Source organism: Ambystoma mexicanum, chromosome 10, assembly GCF_040938575.1.
Source record: "Ambystoma mexicanum isolate Mex_15411 chromosome 10, UKY_AmexF1_1, whole genome shotgun sequence".
NCBI lineage: Eukaryota > Metazoa > Chordata > Amphibia > Caudata > Ambystomatidae > Ambystoma > Ambystoma mexicanum.
In genome coordinates, this window is record NC_090932.1 from 297,976,891 (window position 1) to 297,996,134 (window position 19,244).

General features: G+C 47.0%; 1 protein-coding gene across 1 annotated transcript in view; it reads right to left on the reverse strand.

Annotated features, from left to right (window-relative positions):
• The window catches only part of MYO7B (myosin VIIB), a 1,466,289-nt gene that overhangs the window by 114,616 nt on the left and 1,332,429 nt on the right, over window positions 1-19,244 (reverse strand). Inside the window, exon 43 of the mRNA XM_069617875.1 lies at window positions 18,899-19,005. Within this exon, the coding sequence (XP_069473976.1) occupies window positions 18,899-19,005 (107 nt within the window). The remainder of the gene's footprint in view (window positions 1-18,898; window positions 19,006-19,244) is intronic.

Here is a 19,244-nt window from a genome sequence, read left to right on the forward strand (position 1 = left end):
GGAATACAGCTGCTACAGTATGTTGTAAAGGACTGTACTATCCCATCCGAGTCCGTGACTAATGATCCGTCCGACTTCTTTATTCCCCCGAGGTGACGCTTGCCTCTCTGTTGCTTCAATAACCTGGCAAGCATTTTGTCTGCCTTATTGGCGCCAACCTAATAACGCTGCTTAAGACATAAGAGAGCGCTCTCAACCTTTGTGGTTCTAATCAGCCGCAGTTGTCTCTGTGCTTCCTTCACTTTACTATAGTTCTCCCTATTCGTTCGCCCTGCCAACACTGTTTTGGCCTGTCCAAGTACCGTCTCCAGCTCTTTTTCTAATTTATCTTTCTCCTTTCGCCTTTGGGCTTTTAAGGAGATCAACTCCCCCCTCAAAACTGCCTTAATGGCATCCCACACTGTACTTGGGGGGGTGAGGGGCCGGGCTCTTGCGTATCATTCAGTGCAAAATACTAGTAATTTTACCCCTCACTGTGTCCCGTAAAACTTTGTCTCTGATGAGTTCTCCAGGCATTCTCCAAGTCCAAAATGGGTTACTTGGTTTCAGCCCCCTAAGGTAAATCTTTATCGGTGCATGATCTGATAGGGGGATCGGGTTTACCTCTATATCTATAAGTGCACCTAATATTTTGGGGGTACCCCATGCTGGTCTATTCTAGAATAAGTTCGGTGGACATGGGAGAAACATGTATACCCTGGATCCTGCACCTTTTTAGCCCTCCAGATGTCTCTCATTGCCAGTTAGGGCAGCCGCTCCCTCACTGCCGTTGATGGATGCAGCCCCTTACTAATAACCTGGCCGCTCCTATCCTTCTCAGGGTCCCAGGCTATGTTAAAGTCTCCTGTAAGTATGATCTCCCCTTGCGCAAACTTTCCCCAATGTCCGATATAGGAAGGCATCCTGCCCTATATTGGGGGTATATAGTGTTCCTATTGTCAGGAGCCTCCCGATTGCATGACTGGTGTATCGCAATGCACCGCGTGTATACCCAGTGTCAGTGCTCTTCCTCCCCGATGTGCTTCTTCCACTGCGAGGCCTCTTACTGTAGTCGGGGCTCCTCCTCTCCTTATCACTCTCTAGCCGCCGCCAAGGGAGGGAGCCTTTTCAACACCTCTGTTTCACTGGAGCACCTTTTCTTCTGCCCCGGGACCTTCGGCTTGGCTCTTCTAGGTGAGCTGGTCTCCACCGACAAACCTCGCCTTCCTATCACAGTGTCCCGATACGGCTCTCCCAAACAAGGGATCTCCACCTGCTGTTTCACCAAAATATGCTTCTCCTGTTTGCTCGCTGTCAGCTGTGCTGTAGCAGTCTTAATAATATACGGGATGCAAGTTTCATATATCCATTGCACTGTTGTCCTTGGCTTATATTAGTACCCCGGCGAGAGACAATCAGAATGCAACAAGCATTCTGATTGGCTCTCGCCAGGTCCCTACCCGGCCGGGAATCCCTCCGTCGGGATTCCACGGCCTTTGTCCCCGGCGGGGGCGTGGCAGCACCTCAGCCAATGAGGAGGCTCGAAGCGGGGTCATCCCCGCTCTGAGCCTCCCCGTGGCTGAGAGGCTGCCTTCGCCCCCTGCCGGGGACTTGGGTAAGTCTTTTTTTATTTTTTTATTTTTCCCTTCCCTTCCCTCCCCTCCCTCCAACCCGCCCCCCCCAACTTACCTTCTTGATCCTGCGGCCCCAGCGGGGAACGAGGGAAGCTTCCAGCCGTGTGGAGACTCGGAGCGGGGCCATCCCCGCTCTGCGCCTCCACACGGCTGGGAGCTTCCCTCGTCCCCCGCTGGGGACGCAGGTAATTTTTATTTTTTTTTATTTTTCCCCCGTCCCACTCCCGCCCTCCCAACCCCACTTACCTTTTTTTTTTTATCCTTTTTCGGGAGCGGACGCGCTGGGAACACTTGTGTTCCCAGCGCGTCCGCTCCCGATGGCCGCCATGGAAAGGGAAAACGGACTACGTTTTCCCTTTCCATGGCGGCGGCCATTTTCTTGGTCGTTTTTTTTTCTGTCCCAAAACGCTGCAGCGTTTAAATGCCACAGCGTTTCGGGACAGAAAAAAATTGCTTTTAGTACCCCGGTCACGCAAATTTTGCAGGCCGGGATACTAATAGCAATAGAACCCTTGCAGCAGGGGCATTACTGACTCTGGTAATGCCCCAGGGCCTTCGTTAAGGCCCTCGCTTTGCTCGGGTCCTTACCTATGGGCCCCGGCGCATTGCCTGAGTCGGTAATGCCTCAGCCGCTCAGGTTCTATTGCTTAAATGAGCTGGACTAGCATTGCTGCATCTGAGACAGACAATGAGCAATGGAGAAAAAAACATGTCTATACTGTTTCAAATGTGATGTGAAAACAAGAAAACATAACCTTGATTTTACATAAAAAATTAGGTTTACATCGGACTAATGCAAACAATGTGTTCTATGTTATTATTCAACAACTTATAAAGAGAGGTTAACGGTAACAAAATGTTCAATTTAAGTCTCTATTCTTCTTAAAAGTCACATTTCTCAATGACAATGACAAACCAACAAGTGCCTCAAATCTATAAGAGCGATCATACAATAAAGGAGTTAATGCAACCTGTACTATACACTTCACTAATAAATTCTAGTTATCAAAATAGACTTTGTCCAAAATGTTCTTATCTTAAAAGTAAAAGTTACACAAAAAGACTGCACCTTAAAATACACATGCACATAAAATAAAACACTGACAATCTATACCTGCTTAGAAAAATCCCATAATTAAAATAATCTTCTTGCTACACACAGATCATAATTTCACCCAGGTCTCTACTAAAACAACATACCAGCAGGCAAAACAACATATATCCAAACAAAAAGGAAACACTTAACAAAAAATCAAAAGAGTATGCACTAATGTAAAACACATCATTTCTCAATCTTCTCATAACAAACCTAAGTAAATCAATAACTTCACAGTTTCATTAATGTTACTTCAACAATCCACACACTGACAAGTAAAAAGCATCAAAATAAAAAAATCAAGTGTCTTCCTTGCTTAAAATAGTAACCAATACTATGGGCCTCATTGCATGGTAGGCGGTAACCATGGCGCCATTAGCGCCATGGTTGCCGCCGGTATTTTACAGTGTCCGCCTTGGTGGATGGCGGAATTACCGCCCTACTCCAAGGTGAGCGGGGGCGGTAATTCCCCATTCACCAAGGCCCTTCCCTATTCCCATTTTTGCCCCCATATTGCGGTACCGTAATTAGCACCAAAGTCCCTTTGCGGGTTCGTTTTTTAACGCCTGCTAAAAGCAGGCGTTAAAGTACCAACCCGCAAAGGGACCTCGTAATAAGGCGGTAAGGGTTAACGGTCACGGTACCCTTACTGGTGACCGTTAACCCTTACCGCTACCGTGTAATGAGGCCCTATATCTATATATGATAAAAGTCCATCCCCTTCCACGATCTGGTCTATAAACCATATATATTTGTTTCATATCGAAATAAGATATGTACACCAACAAAACCATATACAAAAGAACAAGGAAAAAACTAAATAATCTGCACTTAATTCTAAGCATGAGACTCCAAGCAAATGTGTCAACTTAATGCACACACAGGCCATACAATACTTCCTCGATAAAAACACACACACACACACACACGCGTTTTAACTAGTTATTGCTGATATTAATAAACAAACTGACAACTACAGGCATTGTCAATGGCAACGTGACGGTACAAATACTGAGTCTAAAAGAAGTATTTGCCCAATAAAAAAATTATTAATTCTATTTTAAATGAATCCTTAACTCACCCATCACCACTTCACAACTAGCCATCAATCTAACTATCCAGCTGCCTATCTAGCCATCCATCAGTCACCCTACACATCCATCTATTTACCTGCCTACCTGTCTATCTCCCTGTCCATCCATCCATCCATCCATCCATCCATCCATCCATCCAGCCACCCACCATTCCAACCCACCCATCTGTCTTGCCACCTGCCCATCTGTCCATCCACCCGCACATGCATCCACCCGCCCATGCATCCACCAATACCTCTGGCCATCCTTCCAATCCTTGTTCTGGCCAGCCACCCATTCATCCCTCCCTCTGCCATGCACCCATTCATCCACCTGCTCATCATCCATCGATCCACCCACCCATCTGCTGCTCCATCACTCAGCCCATTCATCCATTCCCCAAACAATCCCCCATCCATCTTTTCATTTCATCTTAACTCACCTATCACCACTTCACAACTATCCATCAATCTAACGATCAAGCTGCCTCTCTAGCCATCCATCAGTCACCCTAGACATCCATCTATCTATCTGCCTACCCATCAATCTCCCTGTCTGTCAATCGATCCATCCACCCACCCACCATTACAACCCACCCACCCATATGTCCATCCACTCACACATCCACCCACCCATCCATCTATTTACCCATCCAGCCATCCATCTGCCCATGCATCCATCTGTCTGCTAGCCCATCCATCCACTCATCAATCCATCCATCTGCCTAGACACCCATCATCAATCCATTCATCCCTCCACCCCTCTCACTTCCTCATTCCCTATCCACGATCTGGTCATCCATTCATCCATTTCACCCTCCGTCCCTATAGAAATCAATCCCTCTCTCCCTCCCTGCCTCTGGCCATCTATCCATCCACCACCTACCCACCCTTCCGGCCATACATCCACCAATACCTCTGGCAATCCTTCCAACCCTTGTTCTGGCCAGCCACCCATTCATCTTTCCCTCTGGCCATGCATCCGTTCATACACTGTCAGAGTATGCGGAAGTTCCTTCCCCCTGAGACTCCTCACCTGGGTCTTCAGTGGGGTTTGATGTCCTCGGTCTCCTTCTTCTTTCCTTCGTGGGATTCTCTCCTTCGTCACTTGACTTGATAGTCCTTCTTCCCTTCTTGCGTTCGAAGAGATAGGGACGGTCTCCCCCCGAGGCCACCTTGCCCGCCTATGGATCTGGCAGTCAGGTGAACCCAGGGGAGTCCGTCCCTTCAGACAGGGAAGAAGCCAGATTTGTCAGAAAAAACCCTGTATATTGGCAGATGGTATTGGCCGATCCGATGTGAAGATTGGAGAGGCTGGTATAGTCTTGTATCCAGAACACAGAAAAGTCAAATAAAGGACTGATCCTCCTGTATAAGGGTTCGCTCCAAGCAATGCTCTGTATGTGTATGGGGAATCGGCTGCACACTTGAAAATAAGGAACTGTCCCAAACAGAAGGAAAACAGGTAAGATTGCAGGAGGCTAAATAATTAGGGATAGTCACACAGAGAAATCTGGAGGAAACAATAAGATGAAGAAACCAAGCACGAGAGAGTACCGGAGAAAGCCAGAGAGAAAGAGAGCGAGAGAGAGAGAGAGAGAGAGAGAGAGAGAGAGAGAGAGAGAGAGAGAGAGAGAGAGAGAGAGAGAGAATGGAACGTGGGTGAAACACGGAAAAGAATGTGACCGCTCCGTAAACACAGCGGAAGGGTAATCGAGCCCACTAGACCCCAAGGTAGAATATCAAGAAACCGACACCGGAAAGCCCAATCGAAGTGTAGTCTATTCGGGAAACAAACGGCCGCGCAGAGGCTGACTGAAGGAACGAGAAGACCGTAAAAGAAGCTGGACAGGAGAAAAAAAAGGACCTGCACGAGAGGGGAAGACCAGGGAAGAAACAGGGCTAAGAGGAGGTAAGTTACGAGGGAAAACTCGGAAGTGGGGCACTGCAGCAAAGCGAAAGTCCAAAGACCGACGAATGCGAGTTGCAACGCGAGTCGCAGGGGGCGTGGCCTCCTAATATACCTGCCAGCCCAAAACGACTAGAGCGTCAAGCGGACCTGTAGAGAGGCTTAATACCGCCTCCATCTTGCCCAGAGTTTCCACGGCCGCGGTGTGACAGTATGCCCTCTCTTCATCGACTCTCCCCCGGGTTTTCCCGGATGTAGGCGATGGAACTGTCTTAAAAGTCGTGGGGCTTGGATATGACATCTGGGCTCCCAAGATCGTTCTGCAACAGAATATCCCTTCCACTGGACCAAATATTGTACAGTTCCATGCCTGTAACGTGAATCAACCAGCCTCTCCACCTCATATTCTTCCGGTTCGGGATCTTGGAGTATAGAGGAGGAGGGTATACGACGGCCCATGGGATCTGGGTGAAAGGTCTTCGGGAGGGAGGTATGAAAGACAGGGTGTATCCTTTTCAGACTGGATGGCAGTCGTAATCGAAAGGCCACCGGGTTTACTTGAGATAAGATGGGAAATGGGCCTATAAAGCGGGCTGAGAATTTACCAGGATGGACCCAACGTGGGAGATATTTGGTTGACAACCAGACCTTAGTACCCACTTCCCATTTGGGGTTAGGAGATCTCTTCTTATCGGCATACTTCTTGTATTGAATCCTACTTGCTTCTAGTTTCTGAGCAGCCTCCTTCTGGATGGAACGAAGATCAAACAGGCGCTGATCTACCGAAGGGACTGAAGTTGGAGGAACCCCAAAGAGAGGTATATGTCTCGGATGATATCCGTAGGTGAAGTAGAAGGGGCTGAAGCCAGTTGCCGAATGTTTGGTGTTGTTGTAAGTGAATTCTGCCAAAGTTAGAAAGGACTTCCACTTATCTTGTTCCTGATGACAAAAACAACGGAGATATTGTTCGAGAGTGGAATTTAGGCGTTCTGTTTGTCCGTTGCTTTGGGGGTGATAACCCGAGGATAAGGCTCTATTTATACCCAAAGCACTACATAAAGCTGACCAGAATCGGGAGGTGAATTGGGACCCTCTATCGGAAACAATGGTCCGAGGTAGACCATGCAATCTCACTATTTCTCTCAGGAATACTTCGGCTGCTTCGGGTGCAGAAGGCAGGCCAGACAAGGGAGAGAAATGAGCCATCTTGCTCAATGTATCCACTGTAACCATGATTGCTGTGGATCCCATAGAGAGAGGGAGATCCACGATGAAATCAGTGGAAATGTGTTCCCAGGGTTGTGATGGTAGAGGTTCTTGTTGGAGCAGGCCCATGGGTCGATGAGTAACGGGTTTATTAGCCGCACATACCGGACAAGCCATTACATACGTTCTGACGTCCTGGTCCATAGTCGGCCACCAGAAATATCTGGAAATCAGATGTAGTGTTGCCCCATGGCCCTTATGTCCTGCCGACGGAAGGTCATGGCACCAGAACAAGGCTTGCGTCTGGAGTTTCTCAGATGGTAAATACAGTGATCCTCGATGAAAGTATAGCTTCCCTCTCCTTTCCATGAGGGGTATATGGTCTGGAGAGACTTCAGAGAGACTGGTAGAGCGCTCTACTTCTTGTATGAAGGAGTTGACCATTCCTAGAATTCTCTTACCAGAGAGTATCTCACCCAGGCCCTGATTGTCTTCGGGCTCCAGACTGCGGGACAGAGCATCCGCTAGGGCATTCTCCTTTCCTGGAAGGTAGGTTATCTCAAAGTCGAACTGGGAAAAAAAATACGCCCATCGGGCGTGACGAGAATTGCGACATTCCATCTGTTGCAAAACCTTAAGATTCCGGTGGTCTGTGCGAACCAGAAAAGGATGGGCAGCCCCCTGCAGTAAATGCCTCCATTCAATGCACGCCCGACGAATCGCCAGTAATTCCCGTTCCAATACAGAGTAGTTCCTCTCACTAGGTGTAAGAGTTCTGGAATAATATGCTACCGGATGTTCTGCTCCATCCTTGTCTGATTGTAGAAGAGCAGCTCCAATGGCACCTCCGGAAGCATCCGTCTCCACCACAAAAGGAAGAGACTGATTAGGTTGCCCTAGGATGGGAGCGGTGGTGAATGTCCTCTTAACTAGTTGAAAGGCCTGATCTGCCCCCTTATCCCATTCGAACTTCTGACCTTTCTTAAGCAAACGGGTGATTGGTAAAACAATCTCAGAGAAGCTAGGAATAAATCTTCTGTAAAAGTTAGAGAGTCCCAGAAATCTCTGTATATCCTTGGGATTTCTTGGAGTGGGCCATTGAAGAACTGCTTTCACCTTCTCAGGATCCATCTGCACCCCCTCCTTAGAAAGAATAAACCCTAAATAGGATACTGAGGAGGCTTCAAAAACACATTTCTCGGGTTTAACCAGTAGTTGATGTTCTCTCAACCTTTGAAGGACTTGCTTGACATGCCTGCGATGTTCAGAGAGGGAGGAAGAGAAGATCAGAATATCGTCTAAATAGACCACCACTGTGGTATATAACATATCCGAGAAGATCTTGTCTACAAAACGTTGGAACACGGCAGGAGCATTCACAAGTCCAAAGGGCATTACCCTATACTCAAAGTGTCCCAGAGGAGTTCTAAATGCCGTTTTCCACTCATCTCCCTCCCTTATTCTCAACAAATGATAGGCTCCTCGAAGGTCTAATTTGGTAAAGATTGAGGCTCCTTCCACTGCTTCAAGTACCTCCTTTATGAGGGGCATAGGGTACCTGTCCCGGATAGTCAGGCTGTTCAACCCACGGTAGTCTATACACGGTCTCAATTCCGTGGTACCCTTCTTAGGGATGAAGAACATTGAGGCCCCTGCCGGAGAATGGGATTCTTGAATTAAACCGTTTTGAAGATTGGCATCCAAGTACTCCTTCAAAGCTCTTCTTTCCGGAAGTGACATAGGGTACATACGACCGAAAGGAACAGATGTCTCAGGCTTTAGATCGATATTGCAGTCTTCAGGGCGATGTGGAGGTAAAGTACGGGGTAGTCTGTCTTCGAAGATTTCGGCATACTCTTGATAACACGGCGGAATCGTTTGGACCACTGCCGTGGAAGTCGAGAGTGCTACCCCCTTCCTCATGAAAGGAGGGGCTTGCGGTAGGCATTCCTTCGAGCAGTACTGTGATAAAAAACAGAGGGTATTAGCAGACCAATCAATCCTGGGATTATGTTTACGTAGCCAGGGAATGCCCAGGATGACTGGGAAATGAGCTGCTCTAATAACATCAAAGATGATCTGTTCTTGGTGCTGAGACAAGGACATGTTAGCCGGGACTGTCTCCTTAATAATGGGACCGGAAGAAAGGGGTGCTCCATCTACCCCTTCTACCGGCAAAGGGCAGGCCTTCTGACGCAGGGGTATGCCTTGTTCTTGAGCCCACTGGATATCAATGAAGTTTCCGGCCGCACCACAATCCAGCATTGCTAAGACTTCTACAGATGGAGAGGATTCAAATGTAAGGCGCACAGTAAACACCATAAGGCTATGAGAATCAGCAGAAGGATCCTGGTGGGTGGAATTGCAGGGATTCGGCGATTCTGCCCGGTTCCTTTCCCTGCTCAAGACCGGGGAGGCGCGTTTCCCGAGCGTCTCGGGGGTACTTCTGGACAATTCCGAAGTAAATGTTTCGAAGATCCGCAGTACATGCAGAGACCCAGGTCTCGGCGTCTCTTGCGTTCCTCGGGGGTCAAAGGACCTCGGGTTGTCCCTATCTGCATAGGCTCTTCCGGTTGTGGTCGGTTTGAAGAACTTGCAGTGGGAATCCCTCCTGAGGGATGAAGTCTGAACCTCCTTCTTTCTAACTTCCGTTCCTGCAGTCTGTACTCCAATTGCAGGGACAACGTAACCAACTCTTGAAAGGAAGTAGGACGCGCCATCCTGGCTAGCTCATCCTTAAGCTCATCATGTAAGCCTCGACGAAAAAGGGTCTGTTGTGCCGAATCTGGCCATCCTGAGTCTGTGGCCAATTTGGTAAATGTAGAGGCATAAGTCTGTACATCTTGATTGCCTTGACGGAGATCTAGAAGGGCTTCATAGGAAGAATATTGGACTTCTGGTCTCTCAAATCTAGAACGCATCAATTGAGTGAACTGAGAGTAATCGGTTATGGCAGGATCTGAGTGTGCTATCAGCGGAGTTGCCCAAGCCAATGCGTTGCCAGCAAGGTTGGAAACAAGAAACCCAACCTTAGCTCTATCTAGTTCATATGCCCTTGGTCGAAACGTGAAATAAATCATACAGGCGTTCAGGAATTCCTTTAGGAGTTTCGGATTGCCATCATACTTCCCAAAAGAAAAGGTCAGGGAAGGTAGATCGCCTCGGGAATCTTCTCGTGCCGCTACTTGTTGGCGTAGGTTAATGTTCTCGGTTCGGAGATTCTGAACCTCGGCCTGTAGGCCCTGTATAGCAGTCACCATCTCCTGGTATTGTTCCAAGGAGGCCATGCCGGTTGGGTGGCGTTGCAATCTGTCAGAGTATGCGGAAGTTCCTTCCCCCTGAGACTCCTCACCTCGGTCTTCAGTGGGGTTTGATGTCCTCGGTCTCCTTCTTCTTTCCTTCGTGGGATTCTCTCCTTCGTCACTTGACTTGATAGTCCTTCTTCCCTTCTTGCGTTCGAAGAGATAGGGACGGTCTCCCCCCGAGGCCACCTTGCCCGCCTATGGATCTGGCAGTCAGGTGAACCCAGGGGAGTCCGTCCCTTCAAACAGGGAAAAAGCCAGATTTGGCAGAAAAAACCCTGTATATTGGCAGATGGTATTGGCCGATCCGATGTGAAGATTGGAGAGGCTGGTATAGTCTTGTATCCAGAACACAGAAAAGTCAAATAAAGGACTGATCCTCCTGGATAAGGGTTCGCTCCAAGCAATGCTCTGTATGAGTATGGGGAATCGGCTGCACACTTGAAAATAAGGAACTGTCCCAAACAGAAGGAAAACAGGTAAGATTGCAGGAGGCTAAATAAGTAGGGATAGCCACACAGAGAAATCTGGTGGAAACGATAAGATGAAGAAACCAAGCACGAGAGAGTACCGGAGAAAGCCAGAGAGAAAGAGAGCGAGGGAGATATAGAGAGAGAGAGAGAGAGAGAGAGAGAGAGAGAGAGAGAGAGAGAGAGAGAGAGAGAGAGAGAGAGAGAATGGAACGTGGGTGAAACACGGAAAAGAATGTGACCGCTCCGTAAACACAGCGGAAGGGTAATCGAGCCCACTAGACCCCAAGGTAGAATATCAAGAAACCGACACCGGAAAGCCCAATCGAAGTGTAGTCTAGTCGGGAAACAAACGGCCGCGGAGAGGCTGACCGAAGGAACGAGAAGACCGTAAAAGAAGCTGGACAGGAGAAAAAAAAGGACCTGCACGAGAGGGGAAGACCAGGGAAGAAACAGGGCTAAGAGGAGGTAAGTTACGAGGGATGCGAGTTGCAACGCGAGTCGCAGGGGGCGTGGCCTCCTAATATACCTGCCAACCCAAAACGACTAGAGCGTCAAGCGGACCTGTAGAGAGGCTTAATACCGCCTCCATCTTGCCCAGAGTTTCCACGGCCGCGGTGTGACATCCACCTGCTCACCATCCATCGATCCACCCATCCATATGCCGCTCCATCAGTCAACCCATTCATCCATCCACCAAACAATCCCTCCATCCATCTTTTCATTTGCCAGTCCATCAATACATCTGCTAATTTGCCCATACAATGATTGATCGAGCAACGAATCCATCCATACAGTTGCTCATCTGCCTAACCATTCATCCACCCATTTGCCAATCCATACGCATCTTTACCACATCCATCCATCCACCCATCCATTTGCCAATCCCTCCAGCCAATGATCATCCACTGCCGTTCCATCCATCCATGGATCCACCAGCTCATCGACCCATCCATCTGTAGGCCCATTTGCCAGTTCACCCATCCATCTTGCTCATCCATCCACCCATCGGTCCACCCATCCATCCAACCATCTGTGCATCCATCAGCCCACCCAGCCATCCGCCAAACTATTGCTCATCCCTCCCTCCATCCATCATCCACCAATCCATCCATTTGTCAAACCATCCATCCTTCCATCCAACCACCACTCATCCATCCCTCCATGCATCCACCAGCACATTCACCCATCCTTCTCTACCTCCATTTGCCAATCCACCCATCCATCAACCCACTTATCCATCTATGCACCCACTTATCCATCCATCCGCCCATCAGCTCACTCATCCATCCATTCATTCAATCCTTCTGATCATCCATCGAGCCACCCACCGACCTGCCCATCCATCCATCCATCTATCATTCCACCTGTGCATCCATCTATCCTATTTATCTATCCATCCATCTACCCATGCCATCATCTGCTGTTTGCTGGGGGCATCTGCATGATGTTCCCTTTAACAACAAGAGAGAAATACACAACTTCATGGAGTTCCCAGAACCGAATCAATAAAGGTTCCATGCAAATAAAGGTTTAACCACCACACTACCCCTATTGCTGGGGTAATGCATCACAGTATTGTTTGGGTGAATCTACAATCATTCTCCTTGAATAAACTGGACAAATGGCAACAGAGTGAGCCTGCTTTACCTCCATTTCAAGAGATTGCCATGGATATTTTTCTCTTTAATGTCTCAAATATCTTTATCAGGTTTAGGAAAAGGGCTACCTTACAAAACATGAAGGAGGCCACCACCAACATCAACTGAGGGCATAGTTGGTAAAATGTCTCTCAGCTCAGTAGATTGGACTGGGACGCCCACAACACTGGCCCTGATCACAAGCATGCATTGTGAGCCAGTCATCTGTATCTCCCCAATACTGGGGCCACTGAGGCATTAGAGCCTATTGTAGGGATCACATTATCAGCCTTGCATCTGGCAACAGATAGATGCACAAGGACATAAGTCTGAAAGAATTTTTGAAACAACTCAGAATTCATACCTTCTTGGGGTGGAAAAGCCAAACCTGAGGGCCCAGGTCTGCACCAATGAACTGAACCCCAGTGGATGTTCCTGAAATGGGAGGCAGTAATCTATCAATCTTCAAGGCCCACTGGTCCACGCTAATCCACCCCAAAATGTTGCAGGAACTGCAGAATCCTACTCTGGCCTTCACACCAGTCCCTCACATACTCAAAGGTGTTTCATCTACAGTCCACATGAGTAAAGAGGTTTTTGGCTGGATAACACCGAGGCAAGTTTGGTGGAGCAGGGCTAAAACTGCTATGATAACTACTGCTGCTGATTATGCTTCTGGAGGTTTTGCTGTGAAAAAGAGAATGGTTTATAGGACATGGCTTCTGAGGATCAGGAGTCGAATGATCCAAAGACTTTTCAGTAGCACTGGATGTCTTGAACCTTGGTAAAGCATCATAAGCTTTGGGTCAAGGTGTTAGCCCTTAAGAGCAATGTGATGAATTTATTTTGTATGTCTGCAGAAAATCCTAATGTGTGCATCTAGGAATGGCTCTGGGTGTCCACTATAGATCCCCTGGATCTTCCCATCAATCCAGGTTGTCAAAATCCCACATGAAGATTTGCTTTGGCAGCATCCTTGTTATATAATACAACCACCTACGCTTATTGGTTTCTTCTGGTATTTGGTGTGCTTGCAAAATCTTATAACGCGTGTCTGTATGCGGCCTAATTGTAGATGGGTTAGGTGTATACAAATCAGCCTAACAAAGGCAAACACCATCCAGCCAAAAGAGGACATAATTCAGCCTCTTGGACACATACTTGGGATTTAAACTATCATTAAAATCCTGGGCCACCTGGCCCTATAGCTTAAGTGTGTAGACTGGAATAAACATCCAGCAGGTGTTGGTCTGTGCTTCCTATCAACCTTTGTGTACACCTGAGCGGAAAAGTAGGACTTATTTTACAGGAAAAAGACAGGTTTCTGTAAGGCCAACTAAATGCATGAGTATGATGTCAGTTCATTTGTGAACTTTTCAGGCAGCCACCGGTGCAGACAGTCATATGCAGTCTATACCTCATATCATGATTACATTGAAGGATGAAATATCATTTGAAGGAATATCATGAAAGTCAAAGGAGTGTATTCAAGGGAATTTGTCCAGCCCACTAGCCTCCTGAAGGTCAATAGTATGGTCTATGACTTGGCAGGATCAGGCTGACTAACACACAAGGACGGCAGATACACATTCTCATCCTCTGCAGTACCCTAAAAAAGTGGGCTAGTATAGTCAGATTTAGAATCTGTATCAAATATAAAATCAAAGCAAGCTGTAATCTGAGCGTGATCTCCAGCTTACAGTGCCAGGCTCAACACTAGAGGTGATCTCAGGGTGGATGCTCAAGGTGAGGCTTAAGATTCTCTAGAGGATCCTGTGCAAACACGGATTGCTAACGGCAATGGGAGATGTGAAGAATCCTGCAGATCCCTCACTAAAACCCTGCCTAAAGTCTCCCAGGTGGCCAAGGGAAGGCAGATGCTTCCTGATCCCAACCCTGGGGATGGTGTTCTGCAGGAGGATCACCTGGGGGGATAGAGGGCCCAGGGTAGTGAGGAGATTCTGTGGGATGAGACATATTATTTTTCCTCTGACAGGGAGACTCTTACCACTGTGCCTCCTCTGGCACAGTGGTAAGAGTCTCCCTGTCAGAGGAAAAATAATATGTCTCATCCCACAGAATCTCCTCACTACCCTGGGCCCTCTATCCTGGGAGATTTTGATGTCTCTCAACCGCCTATTAAACCTAAACCTAAGGTGAATCCTAAGGTTGTAACATCAAAGCATATTATACCCAAAGAAAGAATCCTTTTGGTTTCTAACATTAAATGCCCTCCTCAATTCCAAGGTTACACTACAAGGGATGGCGGAATTGTTGCCTTCTCTGATTCATTTTCCGCTAGAAGGGTTAAAACCTTCAGCCCCCTCTGTTAACGTTACTAAGGACCTTAAATCTACCCTTAAATATAATAAAGAAGTAGAAAAACCTAACTTTGATAAAGTAAACCACATGTCCCAGAATCGTAGAGGGACTGAGACGAGGAAGAGGGCTGAAGAGGCATGTTGTTGCAGTAGTCAGGCAATTAGGCCTAACAGCCAATGCAGAACATTTTAACTAATGGCTCACACCTGAAGGTAAATTGCCAAAACTGTGAGCCATAACAGGCTGCAGCAGGAGAGGAGAGGAGGAAGGAGCAGGAGTTGGAAGGCTGGCAGTAGTAGTAGAAGAGGAGAAACACAAGGATGGCAATTCACAAGGAAGTGGGAGCACAGAAGGGGCAACTAATGTGGAGACAGCAGAGTTCACCTGCACGTTCTGAGATGGTCCTTTGTTCTCAAAACCTGCTTTGACGTGGCTGCACCGAGGAAGATGTGCTGAGAGTGGAGTCTTCCCCATGTGCGCCAAGTTGCTGTGATTGCAGGGCCATGACCCCCTTGAAGCCCGAGGCCCGTAGTAGAAAGCAAGATGAGGGATTGAGGAGTGAATGAGACTGCAAAGCAGCATGGCCAGACCAGAGACACCTATGCTGCAGAAAAGTGTAGGTCCCAAGTGTGACCAAAGTAGTATTGGAAGTTGAAGAAGTCAGAAGAGTGAAACAGCCCTCAACTGCAGTGTTCCTAGAGCCAGTGATTGAAGCTCGGCATTCAGGTTAACTCAGTAAGCCTTGCCGGTAACTGTATCCAGATCTAGTGATTTGCGTATACTTGGAAGCAAGTAAAAGCTGTTTGTTGTTATAAAAGTCTTTCTGACAATGAAAATGTAGCACGCGTACTAATAATGAAAACCGTAGCGTTTGCGTAAGAAGTAAAGCATGTTATTTCCATTGGTGAACATTTGTTTTTGTTACCGGAGTGGTTACATGTTCTTAACTGAAGAGAGAGCGCCTATGAAAACCATTCCGAAAGCTTAACATTGACTTTTCACTAAAGTTACAAGTGAATCCATCATCAAAGAAAGGTTGTGCGTGATCAATTATGTTCCTGAGAGAAGTCCAAAATCATCTTCGTAACAGTGTCTGGGAATACAATTACTTGCAGTCCTTTAAGGTTACAGAACTACCTTAAACAGTGGTTGCTTGTACCTAAAAACGTTTCCCCTTTGAAGACTGAACCTTTTAGCAACCTGAACAACCATTCTTTATTACCAGAAGTATTAGACGGACGAGCAGGGACGTCATTCAGGGGTTTGCCAAGGGTCACAACCTTGACCCCCGAGACCTCCCTTGCTACGCGAGGTCTCCCTTGCTACCCCTGTGGTCTCCCTTGCTACCCCTGAAAATACACTTTAAAAAACTTTTTTTTTTATATTGAGGCTTCTGGCCTTTGGCCAGCAGCATGTGGCTTTGTTTCTGGGGCGGCTGTTTTCTGATAGCTATAGCCGGTCAGATAGCTCAGTGGGTTGAGTGCAGGCTGCTGCAATGTTCGACTCCCGGCAAGGTCAACTCAGTCTTTCATCCTGCTGAGGTTGATAAATGAGTACCAGCACAGGTTGGGTGATATTAACGATAAATATGGTGATCCATTCTTGTATGAAATGTATATCACTTTACAGTGATATCGTAACCATATGTTTCGTAGTGTACTCAGAAACAATGCAATGTGATGCCACTTCCTGTTTTGTCAAGGGGTGAAAGTTTGTGTCCCATTGCTTCCTGTGATGTCTCTTCAGGATGGGGTCAAATGACATCACTTCCTTTGATGTCACCAGAGGTTAAGAGTCATGTGATGTTACTTCTAGTACCCCTGGCATTTTGGTGAAATGACGTCCCTGTGGATGAGGAAAACAAGCATTACCCAAGCCAAAAGGCAACCTCTTTCCATAGTGGAGCAAAGCTTGTCTAGACTCATCCACCTAGTCAATGAAGTTGTTGATGGTCCAGTAGCCCCTGATACAAGTGTGGCATAGTGACCTGAAGCTGACGGAGCGGCACTACAGCTTCTGGGTAATTGCTGGAGCAGAGAAGGTATGAGTAAAGCTAAAGACTGCTGAAGCTGGGAGAAAGTCAGTCTTAGGGCGGAGACAGGTTGTACTTGTAGCAGTGAGACAGGAAGAGGCAAATAGACTGCCCTTTTCTTGGAGTATAGTAAGAGTACCTTGCCTACCTGTAATGGTTGAAATATCTTGTCAATACATGCTTACTAATTCTGAGTTATAATACTGAAGCAGAAGTACCTGAACTGTGGTGGTGTATACAACTGTCAGTGAATTTCACATTGAAGTGGTTTGGAGTAGCAGCATATTGTGGGACAAAGATGACTGATCTCATAGTAACACAAGTAGAAGGGTGGTTATTTAGAGGGAAGCAGCAACCCAATCAGAAGTCTCCTGACAATGATACCAAATGTACTGCAGAGGTCCTAACTAGTTGTAATGTTGTAGAAGAAGAAATTGTTTAACTGTTCTTTGAGCTGTGGAAATTAATCTTGGAAAGAAGATATCCAGGATTGACATTGGTGCTATTTTCCTGACTGGAATTGGAAGGGTATCTTTTCAACCAAAGCCAGAGAATTGTTACCAGTGGATTCTGTTTGATGAACTTTTGTTTTGACGTGGAACTTACAAGAACTGGTTTAATACTTTTCCTTTGTTTTGAACAATCAGAAGAACTGATAAGGACTGGTTCAAGACTTTCCCATTTCATTAGAACATTTAGTCTTTAGACCAGGTAGGGAATTCCCTGATAGAGTAGGGCAAGCAAGGCTTCATTATCAAACTTTTACTGATCTTGTGAAAACTACAAGCAGTTGTCCACCTCGCATTACTGACCTCTCACAGAGAAGAGCCAGGCCCGGTGCCGGAGGTAGCACAGAACCAGATCCCAGAAGAGTGCCAAGCCTCAAGGCACAGACTATGAAAGGAGTGACAAAGCCCCAGTTTGGATTTATGTGATTACTGAGTGGCCTAAATCCTGCATAGGGTTATTCTGAATGCGAAAACAGAGCTGTGCAGTAATCACATAGATCGTACATTTATGTGGTTCTGCCCCAATCTCCTCCTTGGGACTACGGGGGACATCCCTTGAAGCCATTTTACAATGCAAAGGGAGCGGGGCACACCCCACAACCCCTGCTCCCCTTGATCGGTATAATGGGATTAAGCATTTTCTTTACTGCGGAATTCGCAGTAAATGTGGATTTGGCATTGTTTCGCTATTATGGAGAGATACCCTCCGGTTCTGACTCTGGGAATTCTAGTGGGGACATATACCTCCTCAATCTAGTGGATGTTGGACCCGGAGTAGGTATACAGGGGATCCCATGGTCTGCCGCATTTAGCCCCCATTGCCTGGAAGGGTAGAGTCAGTGGGCACCCTCAATTAGGTCACAAGGCACTGACACTGTCCATTTAAGAACCTGGAACTTAGAAATGATAGGAAAGCAAGTAACAAATAATGACACTGTCCCTGTAGGGTATCAGGACTTGAGCAATCAGAAATACAAATAATATACAGTGTGTGGAGACCTACTGTGCAGCCCAGCAGCTCCCTCTATAAATCAAACAAAACTTCACTCCAAGATCATTGCGTGCCTGAGGTGGTGGAGCAAAACCAAATTCACTCACAGCCAGCTGTGTCACTGCCAGCTGTAAGCGCTCTGTGAATGGAGCAGGCTCAAGGGAAGCAGGGAAAAGGAAACCACTTACCTTAGGCATCCAAATTCTTCACAACACAGTAGAATCACTACAGATTATGCAGCCCTGGAGAAACCATCAGAGGCACAAGTGAAACTCAAAATAGCTGAGGCTCCATTTGAAGGTTTGGTCCCGCACACCAGGCCCTCAATGCACCTAGGCTTGCTAGCTAAAACCCATCAATTCCGGCCCCTCACCAATCTAGTCACAAAGGTTCAAATTCTCACAGGAAGTCCAGAGGGAAGGGGATGCAAGACAATGTAAGCCCACACTCTCTGTCTGGCAATGTGGGTGTTTGGAGAAGGAGCTTTTGGAAGGACTTTGGAGATGGTTGGTAAATGGAAGGACTTTGGAGAGGAGAAGGCACATGGGCGCCTCCTACATTTCACATCTAGAAAGCTTATATGCATGAAGAGTTCTGGCAACTTCCCACCTGCAACCTCAACACAAAACGGGTAGCAGTGTTACAAATTTTAATAACATAGCATAACAGTTACAATGCTATAGGACCCTGCTCTCCCTTTCAGCAGTGATGCACGCAGACTGAACATGTTACTAACCTGATGATAGTGGAAGATGCAGTCAGCCTTTCGGTCTTTTCCAGGAATGACATTCATCCAGAGCTTTCTCATAAAAAACAACTGGTAATCAGCAGCCACTGAGATTCCTGCAACAACAATTTAACAATGAAACCTCTTCAGTGATATAGCAGATGACTTAGAATTTACCTTTTATTCTAGTATGGTCGAAACATAGCCGTTAACACACACACGTTTATGGAAGAATAATTCATAAGTATCAACAGAATTGGGTGGGTACTCTCTTTTTTGTTTGTGGGAGCCTGACTCTTGAGGGTAGTTTCAGTTTAACAAAGAAAAAGAAAAACGGTGAGTCAAGGCTAGCCCT